The sequence below is a fragment of the Mytilus californianus genome, unplaced genomic scaffold, assembly GCF_021869535.1.
Source record: "Mytilus californianus isolate M0D057914Y unplaced genomic scaffold, xbMytCali1.0.p SCAF_4, whole genome shotgun sequence".
In the NCBI taxonomy this organism is placed as follows: domain Eukaryota; kingdom Metazoa; phylum Mollusca; class Bivalvia; order Mytilida; family Mytilidae; genus Mytilus; species Mytilus californianus.
Window position 1 is genome coordinate 26,465,988 of NW_026262690.1, and position 23,249 is coordinate 26,489,236.

The window sequence follows — 23,249 nt, forward strand, 5'->3', positions numbered from 1 at the left end:
AGAATCAGTAAAGTGAAATTTATTCAAAGTTTCGAGATTACTAAAATCGTAACCGGAAGTTGTGGTAAATTCCATAGAAATTTTGTTTGGAAGCCTTGACAGGTATGAACATTTAAAAATTTCACCTTTCTTAGAAAGCCATACGAGATAGAAAGAAATAGAGACATAAAGTAAAGATAATTCTCCTACGTTTGAAAGTTCTTTTTATGTATTCTCATATGCTCATATGAACAAGCGTTCTGAATACCATATTCTTCTTGTTGACTGACTTTTTAAAATTTTGTGGAAGTGGATAAAATTTGTTGAATCAATACAATAGACTTTAAGTTTATGACTTTTCTAAAAGCGGTAACATTATTTCCCAAGGGATGTCAAAGTTTTCAGTTTAATGAATCAACTTATAGGGATTAGAATACTACTTTTGCAGGTATAAATGGGTACAAATAATTGTAGTCTCGGGGCACTGGAAATTTCAGTACATCAAAAGGGTGATTTTCACACTCCCAAACACTTCTCTGGTACCCAGACAGGAGTTTTAGCTAGAATGGGTACTTTGGAGGTCTCGGTTGGTCAAAGTTGCCCCCTACTTTGACCTGGAGATCAATCTTCTGATATCTCTCCGGTTTGTCTGTTCCCGTCGTGTGTCATGGTGGTTCTCTCCGAGTACTTCGGCTTCCTCCACCATAATAACAGACTTCCCGGTGTTCTTATGTTCAATTTATATTATTTTCAGTATCAAAGCTCATGCTACAAGGCGAATATGGCAGAGAAGTCACTTTTCACGACTGTCAAAGTGATATCTAGTCATCCTGGATAGAATGCTAGTCGTTTCATAACCTGGTCGTTTCGTACCTGGTTGATTCGTAACTAGGTCGATTCGTAACAGACGTTTCGTACATGGTGTAATTATATATGGTCATAAAGTGTGTCTCTATTACATGTAGTTTTGTCTTAATTAAACAGTTAAAGATAATATATATACATCAATTCACTAGTTTTGTCTCTGGAAGTGTATATCTCTTAGAAATTACTATATATTGAAGCCATACCATAAAATTTCGTGTGTTTTGTTCATATAATACAGAAAATAATTTAAATAAAGTAATTTATTTATCAAAGTTCTGCATACTTCTAATTACACTTTTTATTTAAAAATGATCAGAGTGTGCATCAAATAATAACAATAATGTAATAATTTAATTTGTTTTTTTAAATATTTAATTCTTGGCTAAATGGTGATTAAGCCAGGCGTTGATGGTTTTATGACAGCTATTGACAGGTGATTATAAGTAATTAGGTGTAAAGTGATTAAGTAGCAAATCAAAAAATGGCACACGACCTGAAAAATTTTTTTTTTTGTAAATCGTCTTCTGGGGTCCATCTCAATGATGATGGACAATTTACATTCTTCTGTTTCGTATGTGATCAAAACTGTACTTGTTAAATGTGAAATTATGTGCAATCAATTATTTAATAAATGCTATATATAGATATATATATTAATAAATCTTTTTATTTTGTTAATCGAAATATTTATTCAACATTTCTTCCATAACCTACAGCTCATATCATGATATATTATTATAAGGTTACGAAACGTCTCAGTCACCAAACGAACTAAGTTACAAATCGACTAGGTTACGAAACTACCTGCACCCCCTGGATATTCACAATAGTCCCTTTTGTTATCATTAATTTTCCATTTATACCACATTATTGAAACATCATTTTTTCGTTTACAAGTACATGAAGTAAAGAAATCCAAAGACATAGACAATTTCTTTCATTTTTTGTAAGTTGAAAACGAAAGTTAAAAGAAGCAGCTTGAAAATCCTAATATTATCAATAGGCATACATGTACCAGTTGTCTTTTTTGTTCATTTCAGGGAAACTATTTGTTCAGTCATGAGTGAACAATTGAAGTTCATCACTCAGGAACTGAAAAAAGAACCATTCAGTAAGACCTACAACTTGATATCATTTGATTCTCTTGAACCACTTCAGCTGTTACAAGTTCTCAATGATATCATCGCTGTCATTGATCCCAAGGTAATAAAATAATAACTGAATACAAATGGAAAACAACCCTAAGCTTATTGATATAAAATCCACTGGTCCCTTCCATGTAATTTTTCATACAATGTACATGTACAATGTATTACTAAGTACAGTTAAAAAACACAACAGGGTTTCCCCTGTGTAAATTTTCTTTTTTGCCTACTAACAAAGATATTTTTGTTTAAAAATTTTCCTTCTTTCTAACAAAAAAAATTCAGGTTGCATCATTGTTATCATGTTTACTATAATTTTACTTATCTATTTTATAATCTACATTGTAATAAAGGAACACTCAATTAGGCTAAATAAAAATATATTTGTGGTTCCAGTTTCCTGACCAACCCAATAACTTTTTATTGCATTTCTGAAAAATAAATTTTGAACGATACTATTTTGTGAAATGTAAACTTCAATAATTAAATTCACAGACTTCTGTCTTCTGAATTTTCATTAGAAGTATCCACTACGGAATGCAACAAATTTAACTAAAAAACGTAACATGTCTGTTTATTATTTATTTGGCCTCAGAAGAAAAAATCTTATTTACTTTTTAAAGATACTTTAAAATTGCATTACAAATTATGAAATTATCATATTTGACTTCTGGGAACACGGATTATTCTTTAATCAGATTATCAGATATTTACTGTCTAGTGAAGAACAAAGAATAAAATCAGAGGTTTTTCTTACTTTTGAACGTTTTTTTCTTCAAAATAACAGTTTTCTTTTGCAGACCATTCTTAAATGTAAAAGTTAGGATGTAAAACAGTTGTATCGGTAAAATGAATTTCACACTTCAAAACAATTATTTTTATCTAAGTTGTACAAACAACTCTTTAGGTGACATGTTTCACGACAAAATTTCATTAAACAATACAGTTAACACCTTTATTGATTAGTCCATTGTTGCCAATACATGTAGCTATCAGATGCGATCAGTCGGTTATTGATTTTCTGTCAAAATTGTAATGCGTGACAGTTGAGGGTGAAATCTGAGTATGGTCTAATCAGGGAAACAGTCCTAGAAACCTGAACAAAATAAAAAAGATGTTCCAAGTCGAACCATTATATTTCTTTTGCCTAATTTGATTTTTTCCGGCCAAATGCCAGCGGAAACCCTGTGTCACAATATTCTAATAACTGGTGAATTTCTGTTATGTTGATCAATACAGAAAAACTGTTCTGATTAAATAAAGATCAAGTTTTTTTAAATGATTACAGTACATGTACATGCTCATGAAGCATTCCTCTTAAAAAAATTTATCATCATTAGGAAAGCTTACTTTTATTACTATTACTTGAACATGTATAGAATAGTCAAAAATATAGATGATAAAAGTGTTTATAAATAAAGCATCAGTCTTGAACTTTAGATTTGTCAAACCTCAAAGTGTATTGTTTTTAATTTCTTGTCTGCAAGGAATTAGGGTTTACAATATGGCGGCAGAAACGTAAAGTATTTGTATTTTAACTTTATATTTCAGAGGGAAGAAGACCTGGAGACTTCATGCCTTGTATTCAAATGTTACAAAGTTTCTGTCTGTAATATAACCGTTGTCCTTGACCTCCTTTTAGTTGTACAGCAACTGCACGGAATTGTTTAAAAGTTTTTTTGTCATGTGAATTTCTTACTTTTTATGAGTAATAGAATAACTATATTTGGTATATGGGTTCCTTGCAAGGTCAGCATTTCCGTCCGACAGGGTTCACTTGACCTCTACCTCATTTCATGGATCAGTGATCAGGGTATTAGCAGTAGTTCTACAATGTTTGGTTTATGGAATGATTGTAAGGTGTACATGTCAGTCTGGTAGATTTCATCTGACCTTGACCTCATTTTCACGGTTCATTTGTCAATGTTAAGTTTTTGTGTTTTGGTCTGTTTTTATAATACAATAAGCAATCTAGGTCAACTGTATTTGGTGTATGCAATGATTGTAAGTTGTACATGTCTGTCATGCAAGTATCATCCGCTGATGACCTCATTTTTGTGGTTCATTAGTCAATGTAAAGTTTCAATAGTTAGGTCCTCTTCTAAGATACTATAAGCAATGAGTCAGCTATATTTGGCATATGAAATGATTTTAAGGTGTACATGTCTTTCTGGCAGGGTTTATCTGGCCTTGACCTCATTGTCATGGTTCATTGGTCAATGTTAAATTTTCCTGGTTAATTCTGTTTGTCAATTATATTTGATGCATGGAATGATTGTCAGGTGTGCATGTCTGTCTGGCAGTGTTGAATTGATGAGACATTTCAGCATGTGCACTCTTGATTTCAAAGTGTATGTCAAATGTAGTGTAATGTAGATATATTTTAGAGTATTGTCTTACATGTATTTTGTACCTTGGAATTTACTCAGTCCAAATTATGAAAGCACTAAGCTGTCAAACATGCACTGACTGAATTTTTCCATGTTCTTTAATAAGAACGCCCACTCACTAGGTTTACAAGCAAAACCATATAGATTTATTCTTGTATATAAAAATAACATGCCCAAAAGTGGCAATGGACATGTGTCTTTGATTTTCAGAGGAGTTGGGTTGTAGTCAGTGTGGAATTTTTGGCGATTTTTTTTTATCTGTTCTGTATTATTTAACTTTTTTGTATCAAATGAAAATGTATTGAAGTATAACTTATTAAATTTCTTTTTCAGCAAAAACTAGATATAAGAGAAGAAAGTCCAGATCAAACAGCCATACGAATTTTCACTACTCTTCGTGTGTTGAAGTACAAGCCTCCAAATGAGTAAGTAGAATGAAAGTTTGAAATTAGAAAGGTCCACTCAGAGACAGTATTGACACCAAGGAAAGACATTTTGTAAAACAAGTCAGGTTATATGCATCGGCTATATTTTGTTTCTATACTGTATTTGATTGTTTGTGATGTTGGGTTACTGTCTCATAGACATATACCTATAACTTCCTTTATTCATGAAACCACCAATAAAAGAAAAACAATCCATTATTTCTGCTGTTTCAAAAAGTCAATACTTCATGTTCAATTGTATGAATCACTTTGTGAAACTTGACCACTTGTGAGTTTGTAATATTTCAATAATCATTCCTCATATGGTGTTGCAATATTTATACCTCCGCTCTGAATTAAGTATACTGTTTTACCTCTATCTTTCAGTTCGATTTTTTTGCTATACCGTGTCACATTTAGTACTAGACATTAGTATCTTTACTATATGGCTTTAGCAATTGGTTGAGCATTAAGCTTTGAAGTGAACCATTATATATGTAAATATATGAATATAAATGATTGATATATTTTATTTTTATTTTTATAATAGTGATGTGTAAGTATTGTTTGTGAAGTTTTGCTGTGATGTAGAAATCTGCTAGTTGACTGTTTTTATCTTACTAATAAATCTATGTAGTGTTTTCCCTGTTAAAAGAACTTTTAAGTTACTGTCATAAATAACTCTAGTGTCTAGTAGTGAAAATGGTATCACCATAAAAATAAAATCAAATGTTTTTTTTACATTCACAAACTTAAATTCACAGAAACATAATAATGGAGGTGATAAGGACATACTTTGGCCTAACTTTTTGTCTGAGAAATCTGCCTTTCAAATGAAGACTACAATTTTTTATTTTTAAAATTACTTCACAACTGATGACATTATAAAAAGACCACATTTGAATGAAGAGTCATTTTCGTTGCATTTTCTTCCTGATTTGCAATTTTTATTTGTAGTGTATTTTAAAATATATAAGTGAAATAACATGCTTTTTGATTGACATTTTTTCTGTCAAGTCACTTACTGTAACACACCAATGGGAAAACACTATTGTAAGTTACTCTTGATTCTCTTTGCTCTGTGCAACTAATTGCATGTACTTTGTGTGTGGATAGAGTTTTGCTTTCATTTCTCAAGGAGCAACCTGTTTTAAAACCCTTAACAAAAATTCAGTATTTTTCATGCATGTCAATTCTTTTTCTTTTTGGTGTTAGAAATATTTAGATCTTGCCTATTTTGGTCTATTATTAAAAGAAATGTTTTCTTAAATTTTATTATATCTGTGAGAAACATGGGAATATTGTTGATTCTATGAGAAATGTTTAAATGAGAAGAGAATTCTTTATATGTATTATAAGTAACGCATACCGTTATTTCTAACTTAAAAAAATATAAAGAACTGAAATTATTAGAAAGCATACATTTTGTAGTTTTCCACTTAGATGAACACAATACAATTATGATGATAAACACATATTTCAGCTACAAGACAAACACATACGCAAATAATAAATGGTAAAGAAAGTGACAGGAATGTGAAATAAGAGCCTTAATAATGTTAATCATGTTGATAGTGAGATTACAACTAAATTTAGGTAAACGAAAACTTTATATTTATACAAAAATGATTACAGTACATTTTTTTCCTTAGCTTAAATGTCTACAAATTTAGAGAGATGATGGTGATCTCATATGCAAATAGCAATACATTTTATTTAAAAGTATGCTTAATACACATGCTTATTCTTGTATTTATCAATTTGTATCAGAAATAAACAACTTTCAAAGATTGTCTTCCTATAGGTCCACATTTAGAGCTGGATTGGTTCAAGGAGATAAACTGGTAATTTACCCAATTTTAGAATGGCTGTTGACAAGGGTACCAGATTTGCAAAAGAGAGCTTATTTAGCTCGTTTTCTAGTAAAAATAGATGTCCCGTCAGAGATAATGGCTGACGAAGGTATCCCAGATTTGTATGCTCAGGTAATTTTGCAATATTAATGTGATATAATTTATATAGTAGAAAAAAACTTGATTAAAATACCTAGTCATTGTGACACAATTTTATTTTATTGCTGATTAATCAACGGAACGTCTACATCCTGTCTCTGCATGTGTGAATGTTTGTGTTCATTCTCACAATTTCCTTATTTACTCATGTCAGGCCTTCTGTGATGGCTCTCATCACTCTTCTTGTGTTCTTGTAAAATAACCATGAGAAAATTTAAACCAGACATATAACTAATTTTTTTTACCATTCAATAAGTTTACAATAAACTTTACTAGCTAACTATATGAACCATACAGAATAGACAAAAGAATACTTTATTTTGAAGACTCCAAAAACTAAACATGTACCATAAAATTACCTGACATATTTACCATGTTTCAATCAAACAGTGTCCAATTTGCAGTGGTAATATTTAGTTTGTGAGATGAAATCACTCATGTAATTTGGTATATTTGTCAGTTACAACACTTAAATTTGAAGATTTTACAATAAGACTCCTTGAGATCCTGACCAAGTTCTAATTTAAGACTTTATATTTCACAGAATTTCTGTTAAAATTTAAAAAAAAATGTATTTAACTGAAAGTTTAATCCATGTATTTTCTTTGATGTTATTTATAGTATGAAGAACTTATGGATCAGTTCAAAGATTTACATAAACAAGCAGAAAAATTGAGGAGTTCTGGATTCAATACTGGTGAAATTAGAAAAGATATATCTAATATGGAGGATGAGAAAGAACAATTGAATAAAAGGATAGAAAGATTGAAAAGAAAGGTAAAGTGAATCAATACAGTAGTTCATAAAGTCTGATGAAAGTAAATTCATATGAGTAGTTATTGCAATTGTAAAAAAACATGTAATTTGAAGTGATTTGTGTGTAATTTGACAAATTACATGCTATTTCCTTATTAGAATTTTAAATCCATTTCAAGAATTCAATGTTTTACTTCAGTGTTGATATTAAACATAAAACCTCAGCTCGATGCAATATTGTCTTTTTGTGCCGATGAGGTGTAAAGCAATCACCAATCAATCAATCATTACCTCTGCACACAAAGTTTGGGATTTATTTAGTATGCATTCCATACTCTCAACCTTTGCTCAATAGTTCACATGAATAATGATTGAACAATGTTAGATAGCAAGGTCATTGTTCAAATAGTAACATCTTCTGAAAGAGCTACTTAATTTTTGAATGGAGAACTGCAGTTCAGAAATCTCACAAATTTTCAATTAATTATATAAAAAATAATCTCTTTGTTATTTAAAAATGTAACACTTCATGAATTTTAAACTGAAGTTTATGAGATATGCATAATATGGTTTGTCTTCTTCCTTGTCGTGTACATGTTGAACCAATAAAATGTAACTTAATAATTTTAGCAGCTCATTTCCAACCAGTATAGTTTTGTAGTTATTTTTAGCCTGATTAATGAAGAAACATTTGTTTTTATGCCCCCGCCGTAGCGGAGGGGGCATTAAGTTTTACCCTTGTCCGTCTGTACGTACGTACGTACGTACGTACGTACGTCCCGAAATTGGTTTCCGTTCTCTAACTTGAGTTTGCCTCAACCAAATGTTATGAAACTTATACACAATGCTTATTACCACAAAACACAGATCAAGTTTGAATTTTGGTGGCGTCACTTTAACCGATCTAGAGTTATGCCCCTTTATAAAAGGAAATATTGCAAAATTTTTAGTTTCCGTTCTCTAACTTAAGTTTGCCTCAACCAAATGTTATGAAACTTATACACAATGCTTATTACCACAAAACACAGATCAAGTTTGAATTTTGGTGGTGTCACTTTAACCGATCTAGAGTTATGCCCCTTTATAAAAGGAAAAATTGCAAAATTTTTATTTTCTTCTAAATATCAAGTTTATATAATATATTTTTAAAATTGGAGTTATCTTCCTTTGACCATGATTATAGTTGAATCAACTACAATCAATGCTTTATACAATGCAATGTTTAATTTTGACTTCCACTGATAAAACACAGATCAAGTTGAATTTGGGTAGTGTCACTTTAACCATTATTGAGTTATGCCCCTTTATAAATAGAAAGATTGCAAATTTTTTTAGTTTCCATTCTGTAACTGAAGTTTTCCCCAGCCAAACATTATGAAACCTATACACAATATTCATTACCACAAAACTCAGTAAGGATCAAGTACATTTTTTTTGTTTCAGTTCTCTAACTTGAGTTTGCCTCAACCAAATGTTATGAAACTTATACACAATGCTTATTACTACATAATACAGATTAAGTACGAAATTAGGTGGCAACACTTTTACCATTCTAGAGTTATGTCCCTTTATAAACATAAAAATTGCTGAATTTTTTAGTTTGTCTCAATCAAATGTTGTAAAACTTATACACAACCGTTCTAGAGTTATGCGTGTTTACAAATAGAAAAATTGCTGAATTTTTAGTTTCTGTTCTCTACTTAAGTTAGCCTCAACCAAATGTTATGAGACTTACACAAAATGCTTATTACCACAAAACTCAGATCAAGTTCAAATTTGGGTAGCGTCACTTTTACCGTTCTTCAGTTATGTCCCTTTTTAACTATATGATATGCAAGCGGGGGCATCATCTGTGTCCACATGTGGACACTATCCACATTTATTTATTTTATTTGTAGGTAGAATCTCATCCAAACTCTCAAACAATGATGAATGTAGCCAGGAATTTAAGACTTGAGAGAGACAAAGAGAAGAAGCTTGCTGAACAAAGACAAGAACAAGCAACATTGGTAACTATGTCAATGGAGAGCTGACTTCTCACAAAAAGTTTTGGATTTTAATGCAACTTTTGTGGACATTTCAAAACAGAAGCATAAATCATGCTGTTATCACATTTTCTGAAATTTTCATATATAGGTCACATCAATCAAATGATCAAGATATACGTAGTCCTTGCATATTATAGGTGCAAAATTATATTTTACTCAGAAGTCTATTAAATATCGTTATTACATTGGATGAAATGAATTACCGTGATTTGCCAGTGAAATAGAAACCTGTAATTTCACACATGTGAAATGAATATGATAATTTCACTCCTCTGAGGTCTTACAAAAATTGGTGTTGTCAAGATGTCAAAACAATTGAGAATGTGTAGAAAAAGATAAAGATAAAGTTCCTTTCATTTTCTACTTTATTTTTATTAAAAAGTCCATGCTCAATGTACAAATGTAATAAAAAGAACAACTAATCCAAGATTTAAAATATATGCTACAGGCATTTGTGAATTAATGTGTTTTTTGGTCACTGGTTGAATATTTTCGTATATTTGAATTCTTGGATTAGTTATTCTATAATGAACAAGAATATTTATTTTTGAAATGTAATATTAAAAGTTTATCCTAGTTGAAATATTAGAGTATAAACATGATAAAGAAAACCTCTCCTTATGTGATTACAGATTCAGCATGAAGAACAGAAAATCAGAAGACTTCAACAACAACTGCATGATCAGAGACAAACTAGTGTTGGGGCTAATCCGGACAGTATGTACAATTTAGTACTACCCTGATAGGTCAAATCCTTGATAACAAGAAATAAAATATTCACGTACAAAAAAAAAAATCTTTACAGATAATCTTCACTTGTTTATATAATATGTAGATACATTAACATATTTATTTTCACTTATTCTTTATGCATTTAAAGTGATTCTGACCAGTTCGAAAAATTTTGAAAAACCAAATGTTGATCAAATATCTCGTGTGTAATTTTCTCCCATATCCATTCAGTATATTGCTCTATGCATCTTCAATTGTATCAGAGAAATTGATTCTATCACTTTATCTTGTTGTCTACAATATTAATAGGCTCTATATTTTGAATTTGAACCTCACAGTTAAAAGTTAGAAATTTAAACTATCTCAAGTAGATAAATATTGTTTGGTAGAATCTATATGTCTAAGGTCAGTGGTAATAGTCTTGTTGAATTCAGACAAAAGGCATTTTTTAGGAGGGAATGGTTATGATTTAAACAAAGACATAAGTTTTCAAAAATAGGATTTTGGAAATAGTTTTGTCATAAATATGAAAGGCAAAAGTGATATTTGTAAATAATTCAATATATATTTATAGATTTAATATAATTGTAGGAAAGTAAATATTCAGGTTTATTCCATGAATAGTCATAATTTGTAGTTTTAATGCTTATTGAATATAAATGTTCCTGTCATTTTTTTATCAAAAATTTCTTGTAAATTAAGTGATGTAAAAATTTCTAAAGCAACTTTCACATTCATGCATTTTCTCCTAAATTTCTGATGTCACAATGCATATGCTATTATGTCACAGTAAGAGTAGATTGTTCAATGATGTCACTGAAGCTGATTGACCGTCCTGTAACTAATTCATAAATAACAACTTGAAATTGATCTATTGTAGCGCTTTTACAAAGACTTGAAGAAGAAACAAGGACCAATAAATACATTGTAACTGAAAGGTTACCAAAAGATATAACTGGACGTCGTAAAACTTTACAAGATTTACAGCGTGTAGTTGCTGAGCCAGCAATGGGGCATTCAGACTTGGATCAACTGAATTCACAGGTATTGTCACTTGAATTGATGGTATAAACACATTTTTTTCAATAGATATTTGGGAAGTCAAAATGTATTAATTATATGATGTTTTAAAGATATTCAAGAAATGATTACATACTTGTTTGTGATGTAAAAAAATGAAAATATGTTCCCTTGGTATTTTATCAATGACTATTATTTCCATGTGATTGAGGTTGTAATTTACTCAGCCAATGGGCAGTATTATATTCTGGCCTTTCTAATTTCCTTTTCCCCTTTTAACTAACTGCCAGGAAATTGTATGAATGTATTAAGAAAAATTAGATCATACCAAGAAAACAAATTCAAATGAAAGATGAAACGACCTTTTTACTGACACAGTCAGTAATAATTTTGGTTTGTGACCTATTTTTAAAGGACGCTTAACTATGGCAACGGCATTCATGATGTCACAAATTTTTACTCTGATTTCATATTTGTCACCTATTTTTTAATTAGAAATATTGAGAACATACAAGTACCACAAACATATTTGCGAGTCTCAAAACTATTTGAAAAATGAGCCAAATCTATGTATTTTGCAAGTCACAACTACAGTTATTATGATGTCATGGAGTGAAAACTACTCATTTCTAATTTTGCATTACCCCAACATTAAAACAGACATTAATTGAAACCTTAGATAAAAAGTTCATACACCCTGTCCTTTTGTTAAACTTTTTATAGTATCATATAATATTACAGATATCTGAGTTAAATTCAGAGATAAATCAGCTGATGGAAAAGAGAATGTTAGCTAGCCGTGACCCAGATGATAAATCTAATCTCTTTAGACAACAGGTATGTACTTATATTATAAATTAAGCAATTTTTTCTAATTTGCATTTTATATCCAGTCAAACTAAGGTAATTTGGAAAATTGGATTTGGTATATATAACAATTCCTAACTAAAACAGTGAAACAAGTCAAAAGACTTTGAACTTATTTCAGAAGTTATACTGAATGTTCTACAATTTGAACATACATTTTGCCCAATAGATTTCAATTGATATAGGTTATTTAGTATTTATGTGTATTTCTTATGGCACAAATAAAGAATATTGCCACATTTTCATAAGTGTTTTACCTTGATGATGAATTGTCACACAAATGAGACTCTCATTTTTAGCTCACCTTTCCAAAGGAAATGTGAGCTTTTGCCATCACTTGGCGTCCGTCGTCATCCTCCGTCCGGTGTAAACTATTTCAAACATCTTCTCCTATGGAAACAACTGAACCAATTCCAACCAAACTTAAGCTGAATGATCCTTAGGGTATCTAGAATAAAGTTTGTGTTTTATTTTCTGTTTCGTCAAAAAACATGGCCGCCATGGCTAAAAATAGAACATAGGGGTAAAATGCAGTTTTTGGCTTATATCTCAAAAACTAAAGCATTAATAGCAAATCTGACATGGGTTGAAAATGTTCATTAGGTCAAGTTCTATCAGTCCTGAAATTTTCAGATGAATCTAATAACCCATTGTTGAGTTGCTGCCACTAAATTGGTAATTTTAAGGAAATTTTGCAGTTTTTATACGACCACAAAAAAATTTTGCGGTCGTATATTGGTATGACGTTGGCGTCGTCGTCCGAAGACACATTGGTTTTCGCACTCTAACTTTAGTTTAAGTGAATGGATCTCTATGAAATTTTACCATAAGGTTCAATACCACAAAAGGTAGGTTGGGATTGATTTTGGGGGTTATGGTACCAACAGCTAAGGAATTAGGGACCAAAAATAAGCATTTTTGTAACTTCCAGACATAACTTGTGTGTTAGTGTATGGATCTCTCTGACATTGTACCACAAGGTTCCATATCACAAAGGGAAGGCTGGGATTAATTTGGGGGGTAATTGCCTCAAAATTTTAGGAATTAGGGGCCAAAAAAGGGGCAAAAAACAAGCATTTTTCTAGTTTCATGACAATAACTTGTGTGTAAGTGTATGGATCTTTCTGAAATTGTACTACAAGGTTCCATATCACAAAGGGAAAGCTGGAATTGAGTTTGGGGGTAATTGCCCAAAACCTTAGGAATAAGGGGCCAAAAATAAGCATTTTTCTAGTTTCCAGACAACTTGTGTTCAAGTGTATGGATCTCACTGAAATTGTACTGCAAGGTACCATACCACAAAGGGAAGGCTGGGATTGATTTTGGGGGTAATTGCCTCAAAATTTTAGGAATTAGGGGCCAAAAAGGGACAAAAAACAAGCATTTTTATAGTTTCAGGACAATAACTTGTGTGTAAGTGTATGGATCTTTATGAAATTGTACTACAAGGGTCCATATCACAAAGGGAAAGCTGGGTTTGAGTTTGGGGGTAATTGCCCTAAATGTTTAGGAATTTGGGGCCAAAAGGGGCCAAAAAACAAGTTTTTTTTCCTTTTTTTTTCTTTAAAATCTTCCATTTTAAATTGGTTATTTCTGATTTAAATATAAAAGCAAATAATAATGATATGGTTTGAATAGGTAAATTAAAATTTTTTAAGTTCTTAGACCACATTCATTCTGTGTCAAAAACCTATGCTGTGTCAAATATTTAATCACAATCCAAATTCAGTGCTGTATCAAGCTTGAATGTTGTGTCCATACTTGCCCCAACTGTTCAGGGTTCGACCTCTGTGGTCATATCAAGCTGCGCCCAGCGGAGCATTTTATTGGTTATTATCTTGAATATTATTATAGATAAAGATAATCTGTAAACAGCAAAAATGTTCAGCAAAGTAAGATCTACAAATAAGTTTATATGACCAAAATTGTCAATTGACTCCTTAAGGAGTTATTGCCCTTTAAGGACAATTTTACACAATTTGTTTATCAAGTTTTCTAACTTTAAAAAATCTTTCTCTGAAACTACTGAACTAAATTAAACCAAACTTAAGCTGAATGATTCTTAGGTTATCTAGAATAAAGTTTGTGTTTTATTTTCTGTTTCCTCAGAAAACATGGCCGCCATGGCTAAAAATATAACATAGGGTAAAATGCAGTTTTTGACTTATATCTCAAAAACTAAAGCATTTAGAGCAAATCAGACAGAAGTTAAGTATTCATTAGGTCAAGGTCTACCTGCCCTGAAATTATCAGCCAAATCGGGTTTCTGGTTTTTAGGTTATTGCCCCTAAATTGATGATTTTAAGGAAATTTTGCAGTTTTCGGTTATTATCTTAAATATTATTATAGATAAAGATAAACTGTAAACAGCAAAAATGTTCAGCAAAGTAAGATCTACAAATAAGTTTTTATATGACCAAAATTGTCAATTGACCCCTTAAGGAGTTATTGTCCTTTAAAGACAATTTTTCACAATTTGTTCATCTAGTTTGCTTACTTTAAAAAATCTTCTCCTTTGAAACTGCTGAATCTATTTCAGCCAAACTTGGGCTGAATGAGTTTCAGAGTATCTAGTATAAATTTTGTATTTTATTTCCTTGTACGTCAAGAAACATAGACACTATGGCTAGAATGGAACATAGGGGTAAAATGCATTTTTTTGCTTTTGAAGAAAATATGACAGATACAAAGAACATTTAAATGGCATTTTTAAGCCACTCATTAATATATATTGAAAAGAAAAAATAATCATTGATGAAAGATTTAAGCAAAAAATTACATGTGAGCGATTCAGGCTCTTGAGAGCCTCTTGTTCATTGAACAGTTACTTAGTAAATAGTCTTTTTTCGCCTTGTCAGTGTAAGAAGTTTTCTAATTCCTAGATTTAAATTTGTCATGAGATTTCTTTCTCAGTGATAGGAGAATAAGTATAAAAAAATGCTTTTCTGACTTTTAAGTTTAAAGATATAAGAGCTGTGAACTATGTTTCGTGTATATAACAAGAGATAGCTATTGCAGCTTATTCTTATATCATAGATTACAAATTAATTGGATTTTTCTCAGATATTGAGTACTTTCCTTATTTTCTAGGCTTCTATCATTGCTCACAAGAAGGAAGCTGCAGTGGAGACTTACAGGGGACTAAGAGATGAGTATAATCATATTCAGCAGGAAATTGAACAGAAGAGAGACATGATTAAGGAACAGGGTGGTGGAGAAGTACTCAAAGGGGAAGATGTAAGTATACATTTACATGGTGGTGGAGAGGTACTCAAAGGGGAGGATGTAAGTATACATTTACATGGTGGTGGAGAGGTACTCAAAGGGGAGGATGTAAGTATACATCTACAGGGTGGTGGAGAGGTACTCAAAGGGGAAGATGTAAGTATACATTTACATGGTGGTGGAGAGGTACTCAAAGGGGAAAATAAGTATATATCTACAGAGAAGTACTCAAAGGGGAAAGTATAAGTATATATCTCTGGAGAAGTACTCAAAGGGGAAGATGTAGGTATACATCTACATGGTGGTGGAGAGGTACTTAAAGGGGAAGATGTAAGTATACATCTACATGGTGGTGGAAAGGTACTCAAAGGGGGAGATGTAAGTATACATCTACAGGGTAATACGGTTTTTTGTCTCGCCTGCAACGAAAGTAGCAGTATGCGAGACATAGGTATTACTATCAGGCGGCGGTGTAAACTTTTTGTATAAGGCTTTATATTTCAGAAGGTAGAAGACTTGGATGCTTCAAACCTTGTATGCAGATACCTTATGTTACGAAGTTTCCGTCTGTCATATGTCCATTCTCCTTGACCTCATTTGTATGGTTCAGCGACTGCTTGAAAAAAAGTTACAGTTTTATTGTCATGTCAATTTCTCACTTATTATGTGTAGTAGGATAACGATATTTTGTATATGGGTTCCTTGCAACGTCTACATGTCAGTCAGACAGGGTTCACCTGACCTCAACCTCATTTCATGGATCAGTGATCAAGGTTAAAGTTACGTGACTAGGTCTGTTTCTCAGATACTGTAAGCAGTAGGTCAACTATATGTGGTGTATGGAATGATTGTAAGGTGTACATGTCAGTCTGGCAGATTTCATTTGACCTTGACCTCATTTTCATGGTTCATTGGTCAATATTAAGTTTTTGTGTTTAGTCTGTTTTTCCAGTACTTCAAGCAATAGGTCAACTATATTTGGTGAACATGTTGGTCTAGTTGGTATCATCTGACCTTGACCTCATTTTCATGGTTCATTGGTCAATGTTAGGTTTTCGTGTTTTGGTTGGTTTTCCAAATACTAATAGCAAAAGGTCAGCTATGTTTGGTGTATGGAACAATTGTGAGGTGTACATGTCTGTCTGGCAGGTATTATCGGACCTTGACTGCATTTCATGGTTCATTGGTCAATGATAAGTTTTCGTAATTTTGTCAGTTTATCAGATACTATAAGCAACAGGTCAACTATATTTGGTGTATGGAATGATTGTAAGGTGTACATGTCTGTCTGGCCTGGTTCATCTGACCATGACCTCATTATCATAGAACATTGATAATGTTAAGTTTATGTGATACTTGTAGTAAAAGCTCATCTTACAGACTTTCAACATAAATTCAATGATAAGTAAAACAGGTGGGACATTTCAGCGTGTGCACTCTTGTTTTATCATGTTTTATATCGAAGTCTTATTATGAATGGTTTTAAGGAATGCATGAACACAGGGTATTGATGCAGGATTAATAAAATTCTAAGTGCATTTTTTTTTTCAAATTTGATTTGAATACCACCTACAATTTATATATTGTACCAAATCAGTTAGGATGAAAAATGTCTTCTACCCTCATGTACTGTTGTTTTTTGGACATTGACTTTAATCACTGTTTAATTGAAGTATTTTGATTTTAGTTCAAGAGGTATGTTAACAAGTTGAGGAGTAAAAGTACTATTTACAAGAAGAAAAGACAAGAAATAGCAGAAATACGAGCTGAAGTTGGTGTGCTATCAAGAACAGAGGAAATATTAAGACAGAGGGATGAAAATATGAACATGCAATTGGTATGCTATAAGATAATTTCAATATATAAATTTGTCCTGTTTGTGTAGTATTGTCATTTCCAGAAGAATTGGTTGTTATTAAAACTTTGAAAATATGTTTGTACAGATAATTTTGAATGTTTAAATAACTATAAATAGTATGAATGATTACCACACTTTAAATTATCTGTACAAACATTAGATTTCAAGTCATCTTTCGAGAGAATAACTTACAACCAAATTGATAATCTTTTGGTTACAATAGGCCTATTGTGGAAAGACAGAGATGCTTACAACATAACCAGATCTATTCATCAAAAGAAGAAATATACTTTGTGCAGTGTTACCTTTACTTGAAACCAAAGTAGTGAAATATATATAAACTGAAGAAAACAAGTTAAGGATCACCAAGACATAAATTCCATTGCAATTGCTTTAAGATTTCCAACAAGAAATTTTTCTTCAAGTCAAGGTTGTTTAAAATTACAGCTGGATACATTGTTATCTTTGATTAAGGAGGATAAACTTGAACGTGATGGAAAAATCTATGATGTTGACACTGTTCATGCTGTAAGTGATGTCCTTTCTGGGAAAAATGCATGTGTTTAAAATCTGATTTTTTGCCTCTAAAACTTGATCTGGCCTGGAAAATGTTCTGATTTAAGGCTGATTCTGATAACAAAGGATCTCTGTCTGAAATGGAAGTTCAAAACTTAAGATAAAAGGTATAGTGGTAAAATTACATACATGTCTCACCTCATTTTCAAGAACTGGCGATTAAAATACTATTACATTATTTCAAATGGAAATGAACCTTAAATTATTATGTGCAGTATACACTGTGCTTCATGCACCTCTTGTTTCATTATTTTAGTCTGCCTTAGAGAACAAAAAAGGTGTAGCCGGCTACAGACAGACACAGGAAGATTTAGAGAAAGTGTCGTCAGTGAAGAGTGAATATGATGATAGGAAAGGCAAAACCTTGGAGGATATGTCTGATATGGTTACCAGAATGAATAGAAAAATAGCTGAGAAAAAGGGAGCTTTGGCACCAATCATAAAGGAACTAAGACCACTTAGACAGAGGAATACGGTAGGTTTGGATTTTTGTGGAGCCTGCAACATTTATGTCGCGAAAGGGAGACACAGCAATCATAGATTCAGTCAGTGGCGTCAACATTTAGTTTCAGTCTGAGGTTAAAGTTTTTCAGTCATCAATAACTTTGTAAAACCTTCATGGAATTTTATGAAATTTGGACAGAGCTTGTTAATGACCAAAATACAGTATCCAGAGCAAAATTTTGAAGATGTTTATTTTCATTTTTCCTTATTTTACTGATAAATGGATTAGATTTTTTTTACAGTTAACAAGTAGATACAGTCTGGGGTTACACATCAATTACTTTGTCAAACCTTCATACATGAAGTATTTTATGAAATTTTAGCATAAGCTTTTTTATGATTAAGAGATAATGTCTTTAGAAAACTTTTGAAAATATATTTTTTTCATTTTCAGTTTTTTTCTGATAGATGGACTTAAGTTTTTTTTCAGTTGTTTACAGTTAACATTTACAGATAGTCTGGGATTAAATTTTTTTGACATGATAAATTTGTAAACCTTCATGGATTGTTATGAAACTTGGACAGAAGCTAATCTTCAAGACCAAGAAATAGCATCTAAAGAAAAAGTTTGAATTTTTTTTTTAATTCTGTATTTTACTGATAAATGGACTCACTATTTAAGTCATCATTACACTTTTTACACTGACAGCAGCAATCACAGGTGAGACACAGGGTCATGGAACTCCTTACAAATTTTTGATAAAAGAATTTACAAAATTTTAAAACAATCTTTTGTTAGTTTTTAAACACATGATTGTTGATTTGAAATGTTATAGTACAAGTTCACATTTCACCAGTAAATGTGAAACTGCAGAAATGGAAACTGGTGTATTAAAAAAACTATTATTGATAATTACAAAAGTTGTTGGATCTTTATTTGATGATTTCATGCTGTTGATTTATATATTGAAATTTGTTAGATATTCATCAGATACCAATTTTCAAGTATTGTTAAAACTGGTAGGGGAAACCACAAAATTAAGTACCCAATATGTGGAAAATTTTCTTCAACCACAAATACCAACAAAAATAAGTCATTAAGTGAATCATTAGTAACTAGCTAAAGTTTGAATTAGTCTCATGGATTTTTATTCAATTTATTTGAGAATTTCATTATATAAGTCAAAGCTCTAAACCAAATGAAATATTTCCTGACAAAATAGGATTTTAGTCAATCAAATTTCTGAGTAGCTTGTTTCAGCATTACAAAATGAGAATGAAGAAGTGATTAATTTTAATATGTGATTTCTTTTTCTAGGAATTAACAGCAATTTTTGAAGAGAAGAAACATTCGTATGAAACTGCAAATGCAGGACTAGAGAGTAATATGGCAAAACTAGAACAGGTAATTTGTTGTGGACATATTACTTGATTATTAAATAACGATTATGATGATTAATTGATTTTGTCCAAAGTTCAAGTTCAGCTGTAATCTATTACCAACTTTGTATTTTCATATCCATACCAGACATTGGTCGTGAAATTATTGTAATGTATATTTTTCCAACTTCTTGTTGCACGAACTTTGTGATTGAATTTTACAAAAAATGAGGCGAAAGACACCCAATTTTTATTTGATCATCTGGTAGTTTAATGTCAATAGTTTCAGAAAAGGTATCACTCAAAGGCATTGAAATTCTAGTTTGAACCAAATTTGGGGGAATATGTGACATTTTCATGCCCCTTTTTGCAATATTTTTGGTAAATAAATGCAGAATGTTGCCATGGATACACAAAAAAGAAATTATATTTCACCATTTTAACCTTTGAAAATCAGATCTATGGAAGATACTGATTACATACATATGCACATGTATGACACAAACAGTTGGCTTAATGCATTAGAAAGCCAGGAATAGAAGATGAATAAACATTTTGTTGTTCAATTTTAATTTTATTTTCTAACTGTGGAGTGCTATCTAAGTATACTCTTAAATCCTGATATGGAACTATTGTAGGATGTACAAGCATTTGATACAACATCAAATAAGCACTAGAAAAAAGTCCAAATTTATATTATCCACTTCTTTGATTCCCAGTATTTTAGTCACTCGCTTACTTAAACTTCAATCCAGGATGTGGGGGAATTAGTCCAGCTTAGTGGACAGTTCAAGTTATTTGTTCAGATGAGGTAAGCAAAGGAATGGAAAAATGACAGTACCACTATCTTAATTGTATGTTTATTTATTTGTTTTCAGGAGGTCAGAGGTTATCATGAGGAATGTAAACAGGAAGAATCTCGTTACCACTACCTGAATTGTATGATCAGAATGATAGAAATGCAACAACAGAAAGTAGCTGATGAAATGAAAGCTTATACTTCGTCTGATCCTTATACAAGGAAGAAAACTTTCAGGTAACAAACAGTAAAAGGAGTAGAGTCAGTAAATGCCTCAGTAAAGATGTTTTTTTTAAACTTGAATTGTTTTAGTAAATCTGATGTGTATGTATTGCTAAATGTTATATTTTTGAAAGTATAATAAGAACAATTGTATATCTGCTTCACATTTATTAAAATATATTAGCCTGAAATAGGAATAGATTTAATTTAATTCCATTTTCTAGAAATTTGTCACCTTTTTTAACCTTTTTTCATGATTTCATAAGTGGCGCCACCCCTGGCCCATAGAATTTTGGTTGAAAAGTAAAGAATATGGTATATAAAAGAATATTTCAGTAAAAATTTATATTGGTGGGGTCACTGTTAACTTTCAGAAAACTGTCATAAATGTTGCCAAATTATGCCAAAAAACAGTTTTCATGAAATTCACCTATATTTATGACATCACTAATGACGCAATTGGTGAAAATCTTCACAATATTATAGCAGTTAAAATTTGTCAGATTTTTAGAGCCAAAACTATGAGTTAGTGAACCAAATCCTTTGTCATTTTTGGTTTTGATCACTGGTCTTGAGTATGTATGGAACCTATAGATTTCCCATAACATTTTGTTAGAATCAACCTCTAGTCAGACAGTTTGACTCAGACCAGACCTGATACGTGTTATTTATATATGAACACTATCATAGCCAAAAAAGATACCATTTTAAAAATTTCAAAGTTTGAGGGAAAGAGTCAAATTAGTAACAGTAGAACCTACTTGTGTCAAACTTGGTTGTGTTTTAAACTTGGATAAGTTGATGTTTTTTGTCAGTTATTGGTAAAGTTTTTGTTTGCACAATGTATTTTTTTATGTGATGAGTCGTACCCGATTGATTCAAAATCTCCAATAACTGGAGTATATTTTGAAGTCCCCTCGAAGAAAAATGAACATTAATTACCATGCTGAAACTGAAAGTGAACATAAAGCTTACAACACCATGCTGAATTCTTTTCAGATAATGTATAATTAGCGTATATTTACATACATATGCAAATGAGCTATACCTTGCTGCTGATGGTTAATGATGGTTATAAAGCTATGATAGGTGATCACAGGGGTAGTGAGGGAAGAGGTGGGGTTGGTGGGCATAATTCTGCCCAAATGTCAATTTTGACAATTTTTCGTCCTATTTCTTAACCTACATGACCAAGGGATGCTGATAGTTGCAGCTTACTGTAGCCTTTATAGAGAGTGGAAATAAATGAACACATGAACCACAGTAATATTTAAGTCTGATAGAAACTGGGTTTCGCATGACAGTCTAAGAAAGACTATTTCTACCAAAAATCAAAACTTTCCCACATTCTTTCCTATTTTTGACTTCACTTGGACCTGCAACTGGCGGTATCATTCCCAAATCATATTTAAATTATAATCATGGCTAGTAGTTTATACTGTTTTTGGAATCTGATGAACTTAAGAATTAAAAGCCTTTAAGTTTGAGGGGACATGAATTTCTTATCAAAATTAAACAGCTAACCCCTGAAAGTATGGTAAAAAGAGCCAATGCAACCAAAGAAGGAGATTTAGGGTAGAGGTTAATTATATTAAGGCCCCTCATGGGAAGGGTTACAAAGTTGATGAAAGTAAGTACATTTTGATGTTTGTTTTTCAACTAAATCATATTTATAACAATTAAGAATTATCGTTTTTGTAAACTTTCATGAAGTTTCTTACTTAAAATGATTATTTAGGTCTAAAAGGGTGTTATATGAACAAGGTTAACTTTATAATTATAAATTCCTTCGTTTTTTTAAAGTAAATTGTTGATAAATGACATGAAACAAACCAGTCGGTATTTTTCCTGTAACATTTATTGTCTTGAATAACAAATTATGTTGAATAGAGTTAAGATCAGTATAATCGATGTTCTAAATATTGGAAGTATTTGTTCTTTAGAGAGTTATATCAGAGAAAAGTTCAGGAGCAAGAAAATCTTGGTAAAGGCCTGAGAGAACAGCAGAAAACTGTCAGGGAAAGTCATGGTCCAAGTATGACACAGATGAAAATGTGGAAAGACTTAGAGCGACTAATGGAATGTAAACGACAGTGTATGGAGCGTAATGCTGGAATGACTGCCCAAGGAATATCTAGTTATGGTGAAGCACCTCCAGCTGTTTTAGAAGATGACCGTTTAGTTCTGTGATATAACATTATTGATTATTTATTTTTTTATGTCTGTATTGTTGTAAAGCAACATTCCATTCAACTGTATTCCGTCCAATAAATATGGTATACTTTGAAGAATTATTATTTCAATAGCCCACACTCTACAGTATTCAGACACAAATATCAGAAGCAGTGATTTTGCCAGTGCCTGTCAATTTCACCATTTTCAAAATGAGGAGACAGTAACATAAAAGAGAAAAAAAATGTACGCAAAGCTACAATTTTACCTGGCGACATATTTATGACAAGTTTACAACCCCAAGCTAGTTAATGGCAACAACTGGTGTCATG

At 31.5% G+C, this 23,249-nt stretch overlaps 1 protein-coding gene and 1 long non-coding RNA gene across 2 annotated transcripts; both read left to right on the top strand.

Moving 5' to 3' along the window:
- The first annotated feature begins 58 nt into the window (after positions 1-58).
- On the top strand, positions 59-23,029 carry LOC127737817 (intraflagellar transport protein 81 homolog). The gene is made up of 16 exons (XM_052248753.1): positions 59-102; positions 1,887-2,049; positions 4,715-4,806; positions 5,357-5,362; positions 6,611-6,791; positions 7,440-7,595; positions 9,473-9,583; positions 10,255-10,339; positions 11,235-11,398; positions 12,116-12,211; positions 15,332-15,478; positions 17,154-17,303; positions 18,157-18,375; positions 19,663-19,749; positions 20,603-20,760; positions 22,689-23,029. Exons 2-16 carry the CDS (start codon positions 1,906-1,908, stop codon positions 22,933-22,935), a joined length of 2,043 nt encoding a protein of 680 aa, XP_052104713.1. The 5' UTR covers positions 59-102; positions 1,887-1,905; the 3' UTR covers positions 22,936-23,029.
- Positions 15,485-16,444, top strand: LOC127737819 (uncharacterized). Its single transcript, XR_007999827.1, has 3 exons — positions 15,485-15,626; positions 15,753-15,778; positions 15,827-16,444. It is a non-coding gene; the product is annotated as an uncharacterized LOC127737819 (long non-coding RNA).
- Positions 23,030-23,249: the final 220 nt, after the last annotated feature.